General features: G+C 42.3%; 2 protein-coding genes across 11 annotated transcripts in view; one reads left to right on the forward strand and one right to left on the reverse strand.

Moving 5' to 3' along the window:
* SHC3 (SHC adaptor protein 3) overlaps positions 1-9663 on the forward strand; it is a 75867-nt gene extending 66204 nt beyond the window's left edge. For all 8 annotated transcript variants that reach the window (XM_042033210.1, XM_042033207.1, XM_042033206.1 and 5 more), the window contains 2 exons: positions 289-584; positions 3616-9663. In XM_042033210.1, coding sequence (XP_041889144.1) covers positions 289-584; positions 3616-3744 — 425 coding nt within the window. In that variant the 3' untranslated portion in view covers positions 3745-9663. The remainder of the gene's footprint in view (positions 1-288; positions 585-3615) is intronic.
* Positions 9664-13120: 3457 nt separating this feature from the next.
* S1PR3 (sphingosine-1-phosphate receptor 3) lies at positions 13121-23125 on the reverse strand. Of its 3 annotated transcripts, none has more exons than XM_042033643.1 (2): positions 23000-23125; positions 13121-17517 (listed from the first exon to the last, which is right to left on the reverse strand). In XM_042033643.1, exon 2 carries the CDS (start codon positions 17333-17335, stop codon positions 16190-16192), a length of 1146 nt encoding a protein of 381 aa, XP_041889577.1. In that variant the 5' UTR covers positions 17336-17517; positions 23000-23125; the 3' UTR covers positions 13121-16189. The 3 variants fall into 3 exon arrangements, with proteins under 3 accessions (XP_041889577.1, XP_041889576.1, XP_041889575.1); XM_042033642.1 differs by lacking the exon at positions 23000-23125 and adding an exon at positions 22818-22935; XM_042033641.1 differs by lacking the exon at positions 23000-23125 and adding an exon at positions 22596-22701.
* Positions 23126-23664: the final 539 nt, after the last annotated feature.

Genomic DNA, 23664 nt, shown 5'->3' on the forward strand with positions numbered 1-23664 from the left:
CTACTGAAATAAAACCAGTACCTTTCAAGAGATCCTGACAAGGTTCAGTCTGATTTTTATCAGTATCTTTCTGTGCATAACATACATTTTAAACATTACACTCCTCAGTAGTAATATATTATATAATTCAGTGAGTCTGTTAGTATATCTTCCCTCATTTTTTCATAAAGATAAAGAGAAGTGGCTGTAATGCAAAATAAATCCAGTTTTAAATGACCAGAATATCACCATTTTGCTACATGGTTTACCTCTGAATGATCCTGCCCTTGTTTCTATTTCCATAACCAGAACCATTTGAAGATGCTCTCAAGAATCAAACATTTGAGACTATGTTAAAGAAATCCACCTCCATGGGATGCACCAGTCCTCCTTTATCCAGAGCAGCTGTCCGGACTGAAGCTGAAGAGCTGAGTACAGAGCCGTGGTATCAAGGAGAGATGAGCAGGAAAGAAGCAGAACAGCTATTAAAGAAATGTGGAGATTTCCTCGTGAGGAAGAGTACCACGAATCCTGGCTCCTATGTGCTGACAGGCATGCACAAAGGGCAAGCCAAGCATCTTCTTTTGGTGGACCCAGAAGGAACTGTAAGCACTGAGTCCTCACTAGTAGATGAGGTTTCTGACTCCACACTTTTTCTCTAAATGTCTTTAATCTTCTTTACAGCTTATTCACAACTGATCATAAGCACCACCTCATATCTCTAATATGCCATCACCTCTCTAATTTTCTCCCTGATGCCTAGCAGAAGACCTAACTCATGATTTCTGCACATTGCAGGGAGCCTTAGGGACCTGACTCCCAGGCAAGTTCACACTTTGACCACTGCTGCACAGTCTTGGTCTGCTAAGCCACTTCAGCATTGTTGCTAAAGGAAGGAGGTTTGGCTAGCCTGCATGCTGGCAATTTCCACTTTCTCTGTTAGCTGGGATATGGACCAGGCCCTCTGTGTTTTCCTGCATGTATGCCCAGGAGAGAACTGGGCTAAGCCTGCTCCATCTACTTGCTGCACAAAGACTCCCTTACCTGACGAAGGAACCTTCCCCACAGCAGGATGGAGGGGACAAGGGAGCTCTAGCTTTCTGTAGCTGTTCTGTCCTGCTTCTGTGGAGGCATAATCTCTTCAGAGAGATTGAAATCATTGTCATGGGTTTTATTCTTGGCCCCTGGCAGCTGCAAGTAGGCAACTCCTTTTCTTCTATAAAGGACAACTTTAGCTAACCAGCCCCAAGGTAAGTGAGAAACTCCCATAAAGGACTTGGCCTGTTGGCATCTGAGCTGAGAAAGCTGTGGCAGAGCTATGCCAGTCCTGCAGAGTCTGTATTGCAGTGGTGAGGAACGCCCATTGCATTTAATTACATTTGCCACATGAGGCCAGTCAGAGAATGGTTTTGCACTTTTGAGGTGCAAGCTGCCTAGTCCTGTGTTTGATGGGTACACGAGCCCAGGAGAGTAGCTCTACACCTCTTTAGGGGCAGCCTCCATCGCTAAAATTTGCCAACAGTTTTGTGACTCCTGCAACAAGGTCCCCTAATTCTCTTTTCAGCATAAACCCACAAATAACCGTTACAGGCTACTGCAAGGGAAGCACTGCTGTGTGACGTGGCAAGTGCAGGAATGCTGTGTCCCACCGGCAGCTCTGCTGCAGGGCTGACTGGCATGGAATACTCAGGTCCTGTGGTGACTTCCGCGGTATTTTCTTCCTGCACAGGTTGCAGGGCCCCCCTCCATCTTTGCTGTACTGCCTCTAGTGCAGCTCTGATTTACTGACCTCCTTGGTTAGGGACCTGCTTGTAATCTGCACCTATCCTTTCCCTCAGCCTGCTTGTATCATCACGGCCCAAATGGCTCTGAAATGCCTTGCTTGGGAGGCGCTGTTCCAGAACAATGATTTTCTGCAGCTGCAGTTAGTTACAGACAGCACAGCTGTCTGTACGATTTGTGGGATCCTGACACAGCTTCTGAGCAGCCCTATCTGCAACTTGTCAAAGTGGAGAACCATCAATAAAATGCCAGTGTGTGGCCAGGTGCCACAGTGTGCCAGTGGCTTGCATCTCATCTGCGTGGTCTCAGCATGATTGTTCTTAAAGACTGATTCACACAAATGTTGCCTGAAAATTAATTTCACACACATTACCCAGTGACACATAACAGGTCTTAAGGGTGTGTTCTCAGAGCAAAGTTAGCTGTCCAGTTGCGTCTGCTCTCATCCGGCTAACAAAAAATTAAAAAAGGAAAAAAGATCCCTCGTCCAGGTAATGGATGTTTAAAATAGAGGACTGCATGATTTTTCTGGATTTGGAATTAGAACTCTAGTGATGGTAGAGTGTCTAACTTATGGTAAGAACATCCCAGAATATAGCTAAGTAAAGTTACTGCTTTTTAAAGATATCTTTTAATTCTGAAAATATAGTTTGATTTTAGAGAAAGTGACGTTTCAAAGCAGTATGCTTCAGAAATTGGGAGAGCCTGTTGGTTTGACCGGATAGCATCATATGCCAAAGTTATTTGTTTCCTCTTTATTTTACTCTGTGACATCCTGTGCTAAGCTTCTAGAAATTTTTCCAGAACTTAATGTTGAAGACTGAATTATCTCAGAATAGGTGTCCACTGCAGCGTAAGATGACTTTTGAAAGTTTTAACACAAGTTGTTCTCTCTTCCTGAGAAAAGTTCAAGGAGAATAGATGACATTCCTTACCCAGAGCAGTGCTCACAGGCATTTGCTTGAGGCAGTGTAGAGCCAGCCCAATAGAAAGTTGTAGTCCAACATGGTGTTGGCTTGATTAGACCTGTGCTCTGCCTGTAGCAGATGTATGCCTAACTCATTTGAAACATAGGAGGAAAAGTTTTGTGAACATATTTGTGGCTAAATAATTAAAGATTGCTTTGTAATATAGGTTAGTTTTTGGCTTCTGGCAATTTTGACTGTTTCATCCTGCAGTATCAGTTTATTCCTATCATGTGTGCACTATTGTGTACCAGCAAGATGCTAGTATAGAGAGCCTTTTTCTAGCCCCTGGGCTAGAAAAATGATGTTTCCTGCCCTGAAATGTTTCAGTTCCAAAGGCACAGGGATGTACTGTGCAGCACAGGGCAAACCCAAGCTAAGCGCATATGGTGGCTGTATCACTTTTTAGGAAGGGAATTTTCGAGTAGCAGAAAAGGAATGTCTTTTTAAAAGCACAAAAATGCTGAGGTGCACAAAGAAACTGGGTTCTGACGTACCTGGAAGGATAGATCTTTCTAATTAAAAAAGTGCAAACACCTGAAAGAAGTAGGTGGTCCCTTGAAGAAGAAAAATTGATCTAAAAATCTGACTTACAGAGAAACAAAATCAAGTACAGTAAGTTTTCAAGCAGACCTATTCAGAAAGAGTAATAAGAGTAGGCTGGTCCATGGAATTGCATTCAAAATATCTGTTTAGTGAAAATAGAGGGAGGAAGAGGTAAAATGGAAGCCACTCTCAGTAAGTGCCAAATTTCCACCAATTTTGATTGAAGAGGAATCAGTCTCTAAAATATGATTTTGTCATTTTATTCTTAGACAATTTTAGTGTGAAGTTAAGGGGAACAGTACCTTACTCTTTAATCTATCTTCTTGCATCCTTTTTTTTGAAGGTTCGTACAAAAGATCGTGTCTTTGACAGCATAAGTCATCTCATCAACTATCATCTTGAGAATAATTTGCCTATAGTTTCTTCAGTGAGTGAACTCTGCCTGCAACAGCCTGCTGAAAGAAAACACTGACTCCAGATAACTCTTCTAGTTATTGCAACTTGCAAGCTATAAGTGGTAGAAATTGCAGATCTGAAAGGAAAATATACATTTAAAAATGCGTATTCATATATTCACATACATTTCACAAGTATGTTTTATTTAGGTTTAAGAAGCCCCATTTCATATGGTACACTTGAACATTTTCAATGCTTTATGTGACATGAAATCACAGCAAAAGGCTTTCTTAAAAGTAATTTCAACAAAATTGTTCAGATTCTTTAATGTTAATGTTGATAGTGTATATACACATTATATATATAAATACAGTATATATTTATATTTTTCAAGTCAGTCTGTTGACAGTATAAAACTATCTTCTGTGCCATGTGTTTTTACCAAAAAGAAAAATGACAATTGTGATTGTTCAGATAAAAAATAGAATTCAGCAGTCTCAATTTCTTGAGAGATTTAGTAACATGAATCTTATTTCTGATTTTGCCTAAGAAGCACAACTATGGGGATTACAGATGGATTATGCTAGTTAACCATGGAAGGAATCTGAATTCAGTAACTAGTATTCCAACTGAGAAACTTAGCATAAAATGTTTTTTAAAAGCATTATTCAGTGTCACTGATATCAAAACGATTTTATCTTTCTGACGTCAAGTTTGAATTCTTATACGATGCTATTTAAAACATTTGTATCTTGCTTTAGCAATGACTTGGTGTGATCTCTCTGTGTACAAGGTGTGCGCTTTGATTTTTCTAATGATATTGTAACAATATACTGTAACTTTATTAATTTCAGTGCTAAGGTTATTTATAATTAGTTCTCTGCTTATGGTGAAGATCTAGGTGTCCTTGAACTAAGAGTCTCAAACAAGATGTTGCATAACGATTAGACAAGTTCAAATAACTTGTGTTTAATAGGCTTAATACAAGATGTACATGACTGTTCAAAGACATAGCTGAAAAATCTTTTCTTCTTATAAGCAGTGAAAACTATCTGAACTCAGTGGTCAGTTTTGCAAATGATGTCACTTGCATTTACTTGCCAAAGCATAACTTCATTTTGGCCTTCAGCAAGTGATAAGTATTGCAAATACACTGTTTTTTTCTAAATACCAAGTTTAAAAAATGAACACAAAATAAAGGTGCATTTCTGGCAGAAATGCCCTTGACTTTTGGTACTTGGAAATGCTTTAAGGGATATTTGTACTGTTCACATTTAAGCATTATATAAAGTTATTCTCCCATTCTATGAATCTTATTATGAGTCAAATTCAATAGACACAGTTCCTGTAAAGGCAATACTTGTGCCAGAGTCAAGATTTAGCCTTCAGCAATCAAAGATCTTCTCTAGCACCAGTCTCTCAAATCAAATCTTCAGACTTGATTCAGAAAAACTCAGCAGGGTAAGTCTAGGTTAAGTACCTGCCTACTCTGCACTATACTTAAGTTACATTTCGTTCTAAGGATTTGCTAAGTTTCAAAATTTGTCAAACCATAATCAAACTGACTAAAGAAGTCACTTAGAATATATTCAGGCAGGACTATCATGTTAAAATTCTGAAATAATTTTCTTGTACCTTCTGCTTTTAAATATGGCGAAGTTGCAACATGAAGGTTTGATTTTGGTTAATCTCAAAACTGAAAATTATTGAGACACCTAAGACTAATCATGTAATCTGTGCCTATGTAAAAATACACTTGATTCTGTAATTAAGACATCCGGAAGCTAAACTAAGACATTAGTGAACCAAATGCTTGTGATTAATTTTACTGCAGATAGTTATTATTTGATATTTCTAGGTCTGAATGGGAGCTGAGAGCAAAGGAGAGCAATTAAATGCTGCATTTGAAAACAAACCAGTATGGCACTGAATTTAGTGGAATTCTTAAAACTTTGTTTTATCAGACTGGGAGTGGCAAGGAAACAGGAACAGATCTTATATCCCAAAGTAGTATCCACCAAAATGATTTTATTCAAGAGTCTCAAAAAATGACTTTCTTTATCCATGTCTCACCATATTCCAGTTTGAATTATCTCAGTTCCCACTTTTTTTCATATATAATGCTTGTTATTCCATGCTCTAAACTTCCCTTAGCCGTGTTCTGGAAAGTTTTCAGTGTGATGTCACTACCTATAAGAGAAAGTGTCTTTTTTTCTTTGAATATTGCATATCACTTCAGTAAAAGTCTGCTGCATAATGCCCTTAGGTATCTCCAAAAAGCCCACCTGCTTCCTATGTCTGTTTTGGAATCCTAAATGTCCTGGAAAAATGTGGCAAGATTTGGGTGTATGAATTGAAGGCACAAAACATACACTGAAATAAATGTCTTAATTTTTTACTGCTGTCCTAGCTGTAGCTTTAATAACTTAGCAGCCACTTAGCTGCATGTTTTGGAAATTTAAGCAGGTATCAAGGAGACACAAAATGAAACAGCTTGACAGAAATACTAAATTTCCCGGATTGCATTTCACAAACTCTGCCTCCGAGGAAATGTGGCTATTTCAGCACAGCCAATTTTCCCAGCTCAGCATACCCACTGATGATGCAAAGGTTACATATATCTTGACTAGATGCAGTTTGGTCCCAGTTGGCAATAGCGCCATTGCACTGTGACAGTGCCCTGCTGAAGCAACAGGCCAGCGGATCCTGTCTGGCCACATATGGGGATACAGAGGCTTTTCTACATCACTGGGAGCCAAACAGGCTCAAAACTGTCCAAGAAAGAAGAGCATGTGTGCCAGTCAGTACTCCATTTGTAGATCCTGCCACATTTTTTGTCTTTGTCGCTCTGGTGAATTTGGCTTTCGCCTTTATGAAAAGGGCAAATAAACTGTAAAGCTATTTGGATAGCAGTTCCAAAGCAGTTGTCATTAGAGTCAAAGACCATTTTAAGCTGATTTCAACAAGAACTAACTGAACTTGCTAGAGCAGCTGAGCTCATTTCTGTGAGGAGCCAACGCTGCCACCAATTTAAGAGATGCAAAAGTAATGAGATAGATTTAAATGCTGAGAAGTTAGCTGAAAGCCTGACTACTGGCAGCATAATAATGTGAGTCTTTTAATGTTCACCTTCGGTTTGGAGTCCCTCATCCTTATTTTTTTTTTTTTTTTAATGCAATCTCAAGGACTAGACGCTTGTGGTAATTCAGTACCATGACTTCAAGAAGCTGGATTTTACAGAAAGAAAAAATTTCTAGACTCAATAGAAATCACTGAGATTAGGCGATATTATAGTATCTTTCGATGTTTTTCCAACAATAGCTGAGAAATCAGAACTGAAACTCTAAATATTCTGCAAGACTGTCTACATTGGTTTTGAGTCCTATCTGATAACAGTTTTGATTCCAGTTGTGTTGCAACTATAGGAACTAATGGCAATGAAAACACGTTCAATGCCTTTAAACAAAGAATGTTTATATGTGAACCAGATGATGCTCATTACTTTTATTGCACACCTAGACTAATTATTAAGTTAATGAAATTCATCCAGTGTTGCTGGCAGTGATAGGCTGGACATCTAGGTACAATCATGTTCCCAAACTTTCAATTATTTCAGATTCTTCAGAAGCAATGAACCCTGAAAATGTGGTTTGAAAACTGAATTACCTTCTGACAAGTGGGAATTTGCTCAGAATGAAGAGTCCCAGCTTCCCTTCCTTATGCAAAAAGAGAATGTTCAAACTAACCATGTCTGGCTGGTCACCATATAAGAAGTTGCAATTTCCATGGCTTAATGCCTGCCTTCCTGCCCAGGGCTTTGCACACACAGTGTGGATACAAAATCATACTGTAATTTCACTCGACTTCACTTCCTACAGGGTTCACAGTGGGAGGTAACACTGGTTCTGCCAAAACCTCTCTGCCAGACATGTTCAATAAAAGCTGGAACACAGGACACAGTCCTGGACCAAGACTTGATTGCAAAATGTGCACTGTCACTGGAACAAAATGTTTAACAATCTGGTAAATATCACCTGCCAGCATTAAATATTTCTTAGCCTGTATTCATACTTTTTCCACACTGTGGAATAATATAGTCACATTTCTTATCACCATGGTCCCCAGGCATCATGTGCAATAAGATGAGGAGAATTTTTAAAAAATTATACCACAGTGTGATTGCTGCTGGCACATCAATGCCAGATGCCAGCTAGAATGTATTAATAATAGAATTGATGCATATTTAGATATTTGTCAGTAGATTTGATAACCAGCAAAGTTTTGCACCTTCTAGGAAATTTGCAGTTACAAGAGGGATGTTTGGAACTTGTGAATATTCTGAAAAAAGCTTACAAATCCTGCTTTCAAAACTTTGTTCTTAGCTTCCAATGTTTATCTGAAGTAAGTGTTAGAACCAAGAATTTATATTAAGTAAACCATAATCCATATTTGCATAAATAAAGTCTAAGCTGAAGTAAGAGAAATACTTCCCTTTTTATCTTCCAGACAGTTTCAAAATATGTCTGCACAAGGTCTAAATTCAGATATACCTTAGTGTACTGTCAAAACCACTTGACTTTTTTGCCCAGACTGAGGTCTACACTCTTCACAAATCTGTATGTGTTTTCAAAGCTGTCAGGATGTGGGCGAATTTCCACTTAATGCTCTCTGATCAGCTGGGCTTACTCTACTCACTCGCACACAGTGTCTGTGGACCTTGGTCATATCTGCATTGGATGCAGCAGGAATAAGTGCACACCTGTGGAAAAGATAACATGGATATACAGTTTGCCTGCAGTTAACTAGAGGCTTGGGTAGAGAGTGAAAAGCTGTCTTGGGAGAGAAAACTTCAGGAATAAGAAATGTGAAACCTGGAAACATGAGCCAGTAGGCATTTAAGCCACTAATGAGAATAGAGAGCTGTTGCCAAATTATAAACATGCTAATTGGTTGATAGAGTTAAAGCAGAACCTCTGGGGATACCAAGCCTACTGCTCATCTCTTATTGAGACGTTTATGTTCACAAGCCCTGATCTGTTCCTCTGCACACTCCGATGTAAATGTCTCCTAAGCCTTCCGGGGAAAAAATGCAGAGGGAAGGGCCTTTTTTTTTTTTTTTGTCTCAGTAAAGGGGATAAGATTTCGGAGCTACACATTTCTGGCAAAAGCACCATATAAAGAGTGTTTAAACCTTGTTTGACAACAGAATGGGTCACGGAAACCAAAGGAAGAAAGAAGCTAGAACTGGGTGACTCATTCTGCTACCCCACTGTGTAAGAGACAGTGCAGATGACTCAGAAAACAAAGGTGGCTTCAGAATTTGAGATTAAGATGCAGATTTATGTAGCTAGCATGAAGATCAAATACAGTCCAGGTCAAATGAAAGTTTTTCCAGCAGTCCTCCTTTTTCTTCCATGAGGAAAAGGACACCAAACACACCCAGGCATACATTAATTCAAAATTAAGTGAAATTTTCTATTCAGTGGAGAATGTGAGTATTTTAATTAGTATATATTTGTGTCCTTTTTGTCTGGATTGGTGTGATAACTGCTTCTCAGTAAAGTCCTGCAGAGTCAAAACTTGAAAGAAGCTAGGTTTCTTCTTTCAAGGTAAATGTTTTTCTTTGCATTGTGTGGGCAGCAACAACAAAACTAAGAAGTGACTATTTTGCTGTAAAAGGGAGTTTTATTGTACAATTGTTATTTAATAATATTTATTACTTTTAGAAACATTTTTAACTGAGAATTGCAGGAAAAATAATGTATGTGGAAATATTGTGATAATTTATATTCCTAACCACTTTTGTGAATCTCAAGTTTTTGCCTCTCTGCTGACTGTGATATTCTAGCTATAGAGACAAATTTTGTCTCTGAGGAAGTCCTTGAGCAATGTAGTTTGGAATATAAGTGTCATGCAACTGTTTTCTGATTATTCAGTTTGTATATGTTTAACCAAAGTAATAAAACGGTGAGCACTATTACTAGATTGAAATGCATGTAGAGTGGGCTTGAGTCTGTTCTCTTATGCTCAGGTTCCTTAAAGGATTTGTTTGTTGGGTTTGAGGTTGGGCTTGGGTTTTTTAATTGACCTGAAGGGAGGCACATTTTGTAGCAGAATGTGTGCCATTCCAAAAGGTTTACCTGGATACTGAATATTAATAAATCAATGAATTACTCAACCCAGTAGAATCAGGGATAAAAAATGTCAGAGGACCAAACAGCACATGGGGAGCTAGACCTCAGTTACACTGGTCTTACACCACCACAGGAGCTCCACGTACTTTGACAGAGAAAACACGTGTTTGTTCTCAACAAATACTATTTTCATGAATGCATGTAAGTGTTAATACAGGCCCTCCTTCTGAGCCAGATGAAGCCCTATCCTCGAAAGGTAGCCTTTCCACTTGGCACATTAAATAGGTGAGAATAGAAAAGGGTAGTCCACTCCATGATGTTTCTGTGGAGAGTGACTGCAAGGACAAAAGCAGTCATTTTGTGTACTGTGGACAGGACAATGCTGTGCTGAGCTCTAACCCTAATCCTCTTCCTCCACTGACCACGTGTCTTCTTGCAAAAGTCCTTCCTTCCCTTTTGACCACTTGGAGAAAAGCTGAGCCTGAGCATGCCCTGGGAAGTTACGCTGCTCTTGGAGAGAAGAAATGCAACTCTGAATGCATCAGGAGTACCTGCAAACACTGCATGCCTCTGCACGGTGCTTCCAGCCCTCTTCAGGTGCTGGGGAGCCTCAGGGCAGCAGCAGAAACCCCCAATCCCTGCTGCTGTGCCTGGCCCCCATGAGTCTGGCTACAAGAAGGGCATGTCTCCAGGCCCGGTGTGGCCTAGGTTCCCAGCTCCTGCTGGCAGTGTCCTTAGTTGTGTTGGCAGGTGAAATGGCACCTGCAGGTGAACACCAGCACATCTCCTCTCAGCAGCAGCTGATTGCTCAGTTTTAGGACCCCAGCTTTTTGGTACCTGACAATTCACACACAGGTATGCTTTCCATTTCCTTACTCGAGCAGTCGGAAAGAAGTCTTGAAGGCAACACAAACCTTCACTACAGGTGCTTCTTGCAAAATGTGCCTTCCCAGGGAGCAGCCATGCCTGGCATAACTGCAGCAGACAGTCCCCCAAGCAGATAGGCCAAGGGACTGACCCTGCTCCCAGAAAGCAGGGACAAAGCCTTCCTCTGGCCCTGGGGTGGTGGATGCAGAGCCTGCCACCCTCAGCTGCACAGCATTCACAGAATCATATAATAATACCCTGGGTTGGAAGGCACCCATCAGGATCATCGAGTCCGACTCCTGGCCCTGCATGGGACACCCCAAGAATCACACCATGTACCTGAGAGAGTTGCCCAAATGCTTCTTCAACTCTGTCAGGCTTGGTGCTGTGACCATGTTCCTGGAGAGTCTGTTCCAGTGTCCAACCACCTTTTCCTGATGTCCAATCAGAACTTCCCATGACTCAGCTTCATTCCATTTCCTTGAGGTCTGTCACTGGTCAGGACAGTGAAGAGGTCCCCTCCCCTCATGAGAATGCTGTAGACCGCAGTGAGTTCTTCTCTCAGTCTCCTCCAGGCTGAAAAGACCAAGTAACCTCAACCACTCCTCACACGGCTTCCCTTCCAAACCCTTCACCATCCCCATGGCCTTCTGTCGGGAATTCTCCAATAGCTTAATGTCTTTTTTATATTGCGGTGCCCAAAACTGTCCCCAGAACTCAAGGTGAGGCCCACCCAGTGCAGAGCAGAGGGGGACAATCCCCTCCCTTGCCTGGCTGGCGATGCTGTGCCTGATGCACCCTAGGACACAGTTGGCCCTCCTGGCTGCCAGGGCTCCCCTGACTCATGTTCAACTTGCCAGGGACCAGGATCCTCAAGTCCCTTTCCACAGTGCTGCTCTCCAGGTTCTTACTCTCCAGCCTCCCTTTCCCTGGTCTACACACACAACCAGGGCTCCCCAATCACAGGTGCAGAATCCAGCACTTGCTCTTGATAAACTTCATATGGTTGGTGATTTCCCAGTCCTCTAATTTGTTGAGGCCTCCCTGAAGGGCCTGTCTGCCCCTGAGGGAGCTGGCAGCTTCCCCAAGTAGAGTACTGTCAGCAAACTTACTCAGTATTCTGTAAAGTACTGCATCCAAGTAATTTATGAAGATGTTGAAGACCACAGGACTGAGGACAAGGCCCTGTTGAACCCCAGCAGTGACAGGCTCCCAGTCTGATGTCACCCCATTCACTGTAACCCTTTGCGCCTGACCCATGAGCCAGCTGCTCACCCACCACAGAATGTGTTTATCCAGCTGTGGGCTGGAAATTTTGTCCAGAAGGGTCCTGAGAGAGACATTATGAAAAGTTTGGCTGAAACCCCGAAAGATTACATCAAGGGAAGCGCCCCTTGATCAACGAGGTGGGTTACCTTGTCATAGAAGGAAATCATGTTTGACAAGCAGGACTCTTCCCCTCTCATGAAGCCATGCTGACCGTGACCGATGACTGCATTGTTCTCCAGGTTTACAATACCTCCCAGAACAAACTTGACCATGATTTTACTGATTTACTGATTTTACTGATTTTTACTGATTTTACTGATTGGGCACTGAAATGAGATTGACAGGCCTGTAGTTTCCAGGGTCCTCCTTCCTGCCCTTTTTGAAACTTGGCATAAAATTGTCCAGTTTTCAGTCAGCTGGGACCTCTCTGGATTCCCAAAACCCCATGAAAATCATTGAGAGAGGTTTTGCAATGACTTTAACAGCTCTTTGAGGATTCCCAAGGCCCCATAGATTTGTAGGGATCCAGCTGGAGCACCAGGTCCTGCACAACTTCAGGGTCCACTGGGAGTTGATCATTCTTGCAGCCATGGTCCTCCAGATCAGGGCACTGAGACCCCCTTTGTCTGTCATCTGTGTTGAAGACAGAGGCAAAGAATGCATTAAACACCTCTGCCTTGTCCATGTCCCTGTTTGTGAGGTGACCATCCTCACCCTTAATGGGTTGATTTTATTTCTAAGCTGCCTTTCGTCACTGATATTGAAATAACTCTTTTTATCATCCCCACAGTTCTGTCAGCTTCATCACTAATTGAGCTTTGACTGCACTAATTTTCTCCCTACACTGGCAAACAGCATTTCAGTATTCCTCCCACATCACTCGACCTTGCTTCCACTGGGCACACACCTTCCAGTTTAGTTTCATTTCCAAGAGAAGATCCCTGTTTAACCAAGCCAGCCTTCTGGCTCTGGGGTACTGCCTTCAGGCACAATACCCAGAGTCTAAATGAATGTTTTCCATAGAAGGCCAAAACCTTTTCACAATTCTTTGAAAAATGACTGCTACTTGACACCTTTAGTTTAAAGGTCTGAGACTTTTATTAGAAGTTTTCAAAATGTTTCTGGTACCTAATGAGTTGAAAACACTCTCTAAGACTGTTGGGAATAAAAAACTCTTGGAAAGCAGATTGTGAAAACTTTTATTTTCTACATACATGGCTGGATTTGCATTTACTTCATAATCCATAATCAAACCAAATATTCCAATTCACGAAATAATATGAATGAAATATTAGTCTCCTTTGTAGCCTTTTCTCCATGTAAAACCAATTGGAAAGGAAAATCTAATTTGGTTTCCTGTATGCGCAAATCAGCCTAGATAAAAGGCTTAGATTCTGGGATGTGTTTCTAATATTTTAGGGTGAAAGAAGATATTCATCATCTTTTCTCAGCTTCAAGGGTATGTTATTTTCCTGGCTGTTTAAGGTCCACTGCTGTTAAACCCTTGACTTGTCCTAATTTAAAATTCTGCTCTGAAATCTTCCACAATCTATCCCTTATCTAATACTTCCCAATGGGATGTACTCAGTGAAGATTGTATTGACAATAGGTTTTTTTCTCTTCAGTCATAAGTACTTTGTAAATTGTATTATCAGTGTTACATGTGAACCCATGAATCTTAGAAACCTGCTTCAAGTACAGCAGGGCAGTGAACTAACAAAATATCCCCACAGCTCCAAAATCAGAGAAGGAAATCAAAGTAGGATGAAATGGTTTTGTACTAACAAGCAATCACATGGCCTTTAACAGTGGATTTCTTTGCATCACTTGCACCTTGCACCAACACTGACAATAGCTAAGGGTCAAACGCAGAAGTTAAAACTCACTTTTATGAACATTTTCTTGGACTCTGTCCGTTAAAAATTTTTCTTTATTTTTCACCTATATAGCAAGAATCATGTAACATCATTGACATGAGGGTTGGTGTGGGTTCAGCCACCATGTTTTTTCAAACCATTCTGTTCCTAAGGCTTATCTGCTCTACAGTAGCAAGGAAGCTGGCACATGCCACCACTTTGGGAACTAACACAAGTATACAAATATTTTAGCTGGCAGTTTTAAAAGCCACAACTTCAGGGGAGAACTTCCACAATACAGCCCAACAGCAATGTAACATCTAAAAACCTAATCAAGCCATGGCAATGCAATGTCACCAGTTCTATTTCTCACAAAGCTACAGAGCCTGCAGCCTGTATCTACAATTCATATAGTTACATCATGCTTAGCTTGGTTCAGCTTTTTCTTTTTGTCTAAGTGCACTGCTTGTCAACATTTTTGGTAGAAATTATTTAATATTTACTACTCTCTTTCACAGTTATTTCATTCAAATACAATTCTTTGTTCTTATACACTTTTCTAACAGCATAAAACATTTACAGACTGTTAATTTGTAAAAGATAATCACAATGCAAACCTCTACATTTCAAAGGCTTTTGCTACATACAATACACAACTTATGCACTATCCATACATGAGGAGCGTCTAATGCTGCTGCTTTAAATGATTAAGACCAGAGTAAAGCTAAGGATGAGACCTTTCAGGCTGTGTATTAAAAAAAGCCTCAACTACTTCTGATTGTGCATAAGGCAAGGTGTGTTTTGAGACATTAAACACAAATCTTTGAAAGAGCCCAATAAAGTTAGATGTATACATTCTTACTGAAAGACAATGGGAACTTGTCCCAGAATTTCGCATCAAATTCCACTGAAGCCTCCAGCCATAAAATACAGTTGATGGAAGTACCACAGGCCACTTCCATGGGGACCTGAAACCAGATGTCTGTGAAGTCTTTACTGCTCCAGGACTCAGGGAACCCCTTTGACACTGAACACTATCCTCTACTCAGGTTGGTAAAGCAGTGATGAACTATAAAGTTGTTTTCAGGTTTCTCTGGAACAGCCTCTCAAAAGGTCGGGGCTGGGGCTCAGGTCTTCCAAACTAAAGAAACGTTCCTTCCAGATCCAAGTCAGGGTCGGGTATAAATGGAGATATGCCCTTCAGCATGATCCTGTTGTACCGCATCTTCCCTCTTGTATCTGCAGAAGTGTCCAGAGATGGCAGAAGCATAGGGTCCCACTGACAGAAAATGGGACATTGTCCCACTGACTAAACTTCCCAGGGAGAATTTCTAACACAATCCCATGCTGTGGTAGGGCCTGGAGAGGAAAGAAGAAATTCCACAGGAAACCACTGTGGTTCACTGCTCTCTGAAATGATACGTATCTGTTTCAGAACTGAACGATCTCAGCTTAGGTAGTGCATTCACAATGTACACAGGTTTACATAGGTTGGACATACATTTTTAAATATATTGAAAATAGTAAGCAAAAATATATGCATTGAAACAGCACATACACTTGTTACACATGTATTGAGGGATCACATTTTAACTACTTTAAATAGCAAACATATATATCCTCTCTCAACGGTTATTTACTACTGCTTACTTAAAATATGTTGTGAAATGCCACAGTGACAACTGCCATGTTGTCTTTCACTAAACATGACAAGTTTGAATAACAGTGGAAAAAATAAAAATACTGCATTGATATGACTTGCTAAACTTTCTGACAGTTAAAAGCTACTACTTCATTTTAAATATCCCCATTGTAACGCATCTATTTGTACAATTAGTCACCTTACACTGTATACTGCAATACAATGTTTAGCCTGTTGTAAACTTTTACCAATCAATGACTTTTTAATGAGAAATTGTACAAATATACAGCTATTTATACCACATACATATAAGGCCATTAACACAACAGCAAGATACATATAGAGAACTATAGTCACCAACTTATATCATGAATTCTCCCAGTTGGCAATAATCGGGCTCATCTTCCAATTGTCAGAAGTCTTTAGTGAATGCTGAAGTTTCTAAAAGGTTTTAATGATGTCTTGCAAGATCAGGAGGTGCCAAATGAAGCCTTAGCATGCAACGCCATTGTGGCACGTGGTGTCGTTAGTTGTGCATGGACTTTGTCCTGGCTGCTGGGTAGCATGAAAGGCTTTTTCTGAATCAGGTGTGTTACTGAATGAACACCCAAAGCAAATGATTGTTGATAAATAAGTCCTCAAAGTTAAATAAATGGTAGTGTTTTCCCCTATGACTGAAGTGCATGAATATTTAAACTACACTTGTAGCTTAAACCTAAAAACCACAGAAAAATATTTGTCTCGAGGAGTCCTTTACTTACAGAAGTTTCCGTTGTGAAATGAAGATTCATTTTTCTCAGCAATACATGAGGGAACATTCATTGGTGCGAAATCTTCCTTTGGCTTCTGGGTATTGCTGCTGCTCGATTTACTTCGACTGTGATCTGGTGTGGGCTGAATAGGCAAAGATCTGGCCACCTTGGATTTCACCAGGCAGCCACAAACAAGGCGAAAGAAAGCCCGACGCATTTCCTTACTGGCCAGGGTGTAGATGATGGGGTTCATTGCGGAATTGATGACAGCCAGAGCAATAAACCAGTGGGCTTTGTACAAGATAGAGCACTCCTTGACTCTGCAGGCCACGTCAATGAGGAACAGGATGAACAGTGGAGACCAGCATGCAATGAAGACACTAACAACGATCACAACAGTCCTAAGGAGTGCCATGGACCGCTCCGTGTTATTGTGGTTGGTGACATTACGACTGCTGGACTTAACCAGTATGTAGATACGGGCATAAAGGATGACAATGGCAACCAAAATGGCTATGAAGATACTAATGCAGAACACAACATACTTTTTGGAGTAAAGAGGCAAAATTGTTGAGCAATCTGGTAAGTTGTTTATACAATTCCAGCCGAGGATGGGGAGGGCACCCAAAGAAATCGAAATAAGCCAGCATGTACCAATGAGAAGGAACACTCTGTATTTTTTATTTGCGTCGTAAGGCCTCATTTTAATCATGGTCAAATGCCGCTCAATAGCTATTGCTAGCAAGCTGAAAGTGGAGGCTCCCAGGGCAACAAACATGCTACCTTCCCTAATGAACCAGATTGTGGAGGACAAGCTCAGAGTTTTCTTCCCAGACATAAGAATGTTTACTTTGTAAACAATCCCAGCTAAAAGATCACAGAGAGCTAGATTGCCTATAAAAAAGTACATGCGGTTGTGGAATTTATTGTTTTTCCATATGGCAATCAATACCATCAAGTTTTCCAGGACTATGAAACTACACAGGATCAGAAATGAAATAGTGGGCAGGTCTATTTTATCAGTTGCCTTTTCCCTTAAAATAAGCTTTCCTGTGTAATTATAATGCAGTACAATCAGAGAGTCCACCTCTTCATTTCCTTGAGGGCTGACAAGAGCATCAGGTGGCATGGTAACTGCTGCCATCATTCGTTCCCTGATGGATCCTTGACTTTTTTTCTTCAGTATCACGAGAATATAGTTCCAATAATTTTCCACAAGAGGGAGATCAAGCCACGTTCCTCCCAATGCTCCTCTGGGCAGGCGTTGTGTATCCCCAGCTCCAGCAAGCCTCGCATATTAATTCGGGAAAGTGGCTCTCAAACCAGGCTCTGAAAATAAAATTAACAAATGCAACATAAATATCACTGTCTTATCATGTCACCCAGTGCTTAAGTTGCAACATACATCCAGGAGCCAAGGGCGAGGGACTGTGACTGACGAGGCACCAAGGTCAAGCACTGCTGCACGCCTCGCACGGGAGCTGTAGGTAAGCTCAGACACAGCCTGGATGCAGAAATACAAGGGCAACGTAGTGAACTGCTCAAAGGTGTTTCCCCCCTACAAAATTTCCATGCTGAAAAACACACAGAAGAGCCATGAGAAGGACTAGAGCAAACAGACCCAGCAAGCCCCAGTGAGCACAGAAAGCAGCTCACCTCCTCTCAAAAAGACTAAGTGTACATTGCACTACCAAGACACTGCCCAATCATCACTGCCTCCACAGCAGTAGGGCAAACTCTATGCTTTCTAAGCTTATTCTTGTTTGCCATGCAGACCCAAGGTAGGACAGACCCTGAGAAAGTTGGTGTCAAGTCTTGATGGCAGTGTGCATGTTGTCAATGCCCAAAATAACTTTCCACAGTTAATGGTATAAACTCATGCTATCTACAATTGAGAAGATGCACTGAAAGCCAGTCATCAAAAAGGCAGTCCTACTTCCCATTCAAATTAATTGGATTTCTGCTACCTTTTTTAAAATAAACATTGCAAGTCATATTTTTATAAGTATTGTTTTTCTTTATGGTTAATTTTATTTTTTTTTCCTTTGCATAGGTATACAGGACATCTATTTAATGTTCCTTGGTTTTTTAAAAATGAAGAAGAGTTACACCAAATTTGTCTTTCTCAGAAATTCTGATTTTCTTTAAGTTACAACTTATATTTACTGCAACATCTTCCCATGGACTTTGAGGTTCCATTTGCATAGCAGATCTTCCAATATGTCTTTTTATCAATAAATATCAGATGAAATCTGCACAGTAAAAATATCAGAAGATGTCAGAAGCACTTACTATTTTACCAAAAATGTTGCAGTTTAGTTGCTGCATACCCCAATGACAATCAGTGCTCATGCCCCAAATGTATGCACTGCAGATGAGCAAACGGCCAATTTTTCACTTCTCTAAGAAAGCAAGGATGGTGATGAGGACAGCACTTGTTTCACGTGAAGCAAATTTGTGATTTTTTTTTCTGGGAAGGGTAAGAAAAAAATTTGTGCTGAAATAAGATATTTCTCATGGGCCCAAAATTAAATAACTTCGTTTGGGGAACTTTTTAAGAGTTAGAGCTCCTGACCACAGCATTTATTTACTCAAGGGTCATAAAGATTTTCAAACACATTAAAGACACTTTCAAACGACAGGTATCAAGGGAAGGAGGGATGGAACCAGACGATCTTTAAGGTGCCTTCCAACACAAACCATTCTCTGACTTTATGATTGTATATACAGGTTTCTTAAGATCAGAAAAATGTGTGGGCCACTGCTGACCCAACAAACTGTTTTGGGCACTTGGGAAGTCAGAGATGCATTTTCAAGTGCCTTCTGAGGATGAGGGGAGCAGCAAACCACATCCCAGATGAAAGTAAAGGGATTTAAAGGATGACACACACCCTGTATTCCCACCCTTCCTTTTCCTTGATTCCCTCCTTCAGCAAGGAAGTCATCTGATAAAAGCCTGCAGTGAACTGACTTGAATTCTTTAGTACAATTTAAAATTACTTTCTGAGAAAATAATTTGGTGTTTACCCTTTGTTATTTCCCCATTCTAGTTCATAGGTCCAAACTACTTTGGTTGAAGAGGTCCACTGGGAAAGACATCCGAGAAACACACAGGCTGCTTGGTGTCCTTGGTCCTTTTTTACTCTGAAGATGATAGCAACCACCTCATTCCTTTCCCAAGAGCTGAACTGGGCCCTTGAGCTGTTAAATTCTTTTCTGAAGCATGCTAACAGTGAAGCTCTCAACAGAAAAACTTCACCTCAGCTAAGGTTCAGTGTACTTGTAATTCAGTTACAATCTGTGCACTGTTATCACATAAACTGTCACAGTCTTTCATTGTATTGGCTTATAACAAAATCCTACTGTGTCCATATGAATTGCAAGTGCTTTCCACTGTAAAATAAACAATTACATTTGACTAGAAAAGTATTTTTTAATAATAGTTCAACCAGCAATACTCACCACACTGGCTGATGACTGCCAGAGAGAATAATATTCCTATCATTTAAGAGCACCACATGCAACAAAATACATGTTTCTTTAAGTCATTTTCAAGTGAGTTATCACACTGGTCTATCAAAGGGCAAATACATTTCTTTCTGTGAAGAGAATTATATGCCTGACATAGGAGTTTATCAGCCACAACTCAGCAGATGTAAACTGTCATGACTCTACTAAAGGTAATGGTGCTATACCAGTTCCCCTGGCTGAAGGCAAGGATGATGCACTCAATCAGCAGAAATCAGTCTCTGCCATTGTTGGTAATTACTTCTCTTAAAATTATTATAGCAAACTTAGTATCACAAAAGTAAATCTCTGCCTCTGACGAGCTAGTAAGACAATGAAGGTCGTAACATTATTATTTGCCAAGACTCTCAGTGACTGAGTATCACACATTTGAAAGACATTTGAAAGTTAATATAAATAATAATGTAATAAATTAGAATTTATTTCCAAGTAATATCTTTCAGCCATACTCTTCTTTTGTTTACCTCCTGCTTTGTAGCCAGTAATTCAGAAAGCACATTCTTTCTTTAACAATTAGAAAAATTAATGTAGGTTGTGCATTACAATAACAAGACAGCGACAGTCAGGTTCAGGATAACCTGTGTCACTGCTTTGTGACAGCTCAAGGGTTTACTCCTCAAAACAAGTTTGCCCCAGTCACATCCTAGCTGCAAAGTATGGACCTCAGTTCAAAATATTTAAAAATAACCTGAAGAACCTGTCTGTGGCATGTTGCTTGCCCAGCACGGCCACGGTTAGGTTCCTCAGCATCCCTGACTCTTGAAACCACTGGAAATGAGTTTTATTTTCTTTAAAGCAAAGAAGAGGATCCCTATTGCTGCACCACCAGGTACCACTAGAAGGATAAGCCTCTTTGCAGGGCAGGGGCAGTCTGGCTATACTTCCTCATGGATGTGCTGGCTAAAATGGTGATTGCTAAATTACACAAATTAAGGCAGTGGTACAATGTCAAGAACCACAGTCATACGCAGGACAATTCAGCTGCCTTCTCCAGCTATTTGGCTGATGTCTGTCATCCCAGCTCCAAGGACAGAGAGAGCAGTTGGGGTCAGCTGCGAGCACCAAGATATTGCCCATCCTATGCAATCTCCTTGCCCACCAGCATGCTTTGCGGTTTCTCCAGTGGTTAATGTGGTCTCCTGCAGACGTCAAGGATCGCAGGAGGGTCAAGCACTCCTTCAAATTAGAGTAGGGGCTCTTTAGCGTGGATAATATCTCTGGGGTCCACCTAGGGTCCAGTGTCTGTATGGTCCCTCTGCCACACATGCCATGTCCCTCTGTATGGTTTTCTGCCACACGTGCTATGAAAGAAGCAATGCTGTGTGGAAGGCCACAACCCCTTGACCTGCCCTACTGCAAGACAAACCTCCTCTGTGTTCTCCAACTGAACCACAAAGTGGTACAGGTAGAAGCTCAGGGTCACAGTTCTCACTGGCTGCCCTGGCCTGCAGCTTTTCTCTGGGAATACGCAATTCCCAGGGCCAGGACGCAACAGGGAACCTGTGATAATGGGGATGCCAAAACCCTTCAGCATCCATCTCCCTCCTGTACATCTCTGCTCTCTGTTTCCAGTGGGCTCTCTGGTTATGAGTCTCACAGGGAGCTGAGAGCTTTTACCATCTCATGAGTCACTGGGCACTTTGTATCTAAAAGAAATAAGAAATTTCTGTATTCAAAAAGTGAGCCAAACTGCTCTCAATTTTCCTGAAGTCAAAGCAACAAGTGAGAATAAAGTGAGCATAGGACTTGACCTTTCTCTACCTACTTTTGCCTGCAGAAGAATACATGATACCCTGCATTCAGTACACTCGTAATTTCATTGGAATAGTATTTTCCTGTTTTCCAAATAGACACAAACAGACTTGACTGAAGAAACCGGATGCCCATTCACCACCACCACCACACATACTGCAGTTATCCCTTCTCTTCCATGTACAACAATACACTTTGGCCAAAAAAGAGAATTTTAAAAATGGCAAAGGGAAAGACAAGAATGCAAATCCGAAACCAAACTTTTTTATATTTTATGTATCTGTAATGCCTTTCCAAATGGAAAGTAAACACATCTAATTTATCAGGCAGACCCTGGTAGTCTCATTAACAGAAAGGGCTTTTGGGAATAGCAGCACATTTCAATACACATTTCCACTGAAATTAAGCTGTGCTAGATGCAAATGAAGTTTAGACAATAAACATCTGCTACAGAAAAATGTCTTAGACAACTCAAACAAACTTAAAAAATACTTTTTCTTAAGTGAATGTGCTGGCTTTTACAGCCTCAGAAAAACAAACAGTTATTTTTCGTGGCTTCTGGTTTTTAGACATCAGTTTAAATTTTGTAATACCGAGTAGCACTCATGCACACCTCACAGGGGAGCTCCCGGACGGTTTAATTCGTGGTCGTTAGAGGGAAGGCACTTTGACTTCTTCCCCCGCCTCCCAGCGCTCCCAACCTATTCCCCGCACTCCAAACTTCAGTAATTGTTCTCAAATTTCCATTAGAGCTGCGGCCTGAGCCTTCTGGGGTGACAAACGTCTTGTTTAAGTTACCCGACGTGTCCGCGGCGTGACGGTCTCACACAGGGCACACCGCTCTACCCACGGGATGTGAGGGCCCCTAGACCCGGGGTTCCCACGCGGCTCGCCGCCGCTCCGTGCCAGCCACCACTCCTCTACGCCACACCCCGAGCGGTGGCGTCCCGCTCCGAGAGCCGGACCGGCACCGCTCTCCCAGCCCGGGGGCACGGGGACACCTCCGCCGCGCTGGCCGCAGCGGGACGCGCCGACGGCCGGGCGGGCAGCGGCGGGGCATCCCGGGCAGCGGAGAGGGGCACGGGGCGGGCAGGGCGCGGCGGGGCTGCCCCGCAGAGCACAGGTACCTGCAGCGTCCGGCCGCGTCCCACGGCGCTCCGGGGCCGCCGCATCCGACCTCGCCGGCTGCTCGGTGCCGCTCGGGCCCCGGGGCTGTGCTGGGCAGGACCGGGCCGGGCCGGGCGGGGCTGGGATCGCCCCGGCCCTGCCCCGCCGCCGTCGCCACTCCCCGCGGCTCCGCGCTCCCCGCTGCTGCCCGCAGCCGCCTCGCCGAGGTACCCCCGACCGACCTCCTGACCGCCCCTCCGGGCTTTTCTCCGAGCCCCCACGTCCGTCCGCCCTCGGCTCCTGCCTCCGACACGCTGCTCCCGCGGCGCCGTCGCCGCCGGACAGGCTCCGCTCCCCGCTCCGGCGGCCCCTGCCTGCCCCCGTCCCGTCCCACCACGCCTCACCCCGCCCCTTGGCCGCTCACCGTGCCCCATGCCCAGAGGAGCAGCTCCCCAGGGCTGGATGTTGCCGGCGGGGCACGGCCGCGGCGTAGCAGCGGGTTTAATGCTTAAACGGCGCTTCGGGCAGCCAGGGTGAAAATGTGAGGCGGCAGAGCACACCGCCGAGTATTTATAACGTCCAGAAGAATGCGAGGTGGAGGGTTACTCGAGTCGAGCGATCAGAATGTTCAAGTGGGGTTGTACGTATGCTACCTCTGCTCCTCTGTTTCACTGTGTCCAGCAACGCGACCTTCAGAGAGCTTGAGTCGAGAGGCACAGGGTAAAACATTCAGAAATTCTCAGTAAAAGTACTTCTGGTTTGACCCAGGACTGCCGATTACAGCATGCTCTTGGAAAGGTACCTCCTGACAGAATTATTGACTGAATAATAGCAACCCAAGGATAGCGATAGGCATGGGGATTGAGTCAGTGATGGCAGCAGCACTCTGAAAATTAAGTTGGAACCTGGATCCCACAAGTGTCTTATTTAAATGTACTTGTAAGATGCTTGTGGGTACAGCAAATCTTTCTCTCAGAAGTGCATATGATAAGCTGGCAAACAGGAGCACTACAGCAACCTCGCTAAGCACAGGCAGACGTGTAGTGTTGCCTATCATCTCACAGCAATCAGTGTTTTTCTTGGGAGCCT

The sequence above is a fragment of the Corvus kubaryi genome, unplaced genomic scaffold, assembly GCF_017639235.1.
Source record: "Corvus kubaryi isolate FWS band 111438036 unplaced genomic scaffold, C.kubaryi_AGA036_p1.0 37357, whole genome shotgun sequence".
Classification (NCBI taxonomy): Eukaryota; Metazoa; Chordata; class Aves; order Passeriformes; family Corvidae; genus Corvus; species Corvus kubaryi.

Coding starts and splice junctions, on each gene's coding strand:
- S1PR3 (XM_042033643.1), bottom strand. CDS start 17,335: ATGATGGCAGCAGTTACCATGCCACCTGATGCTCTTGTCAGCCCTCAA.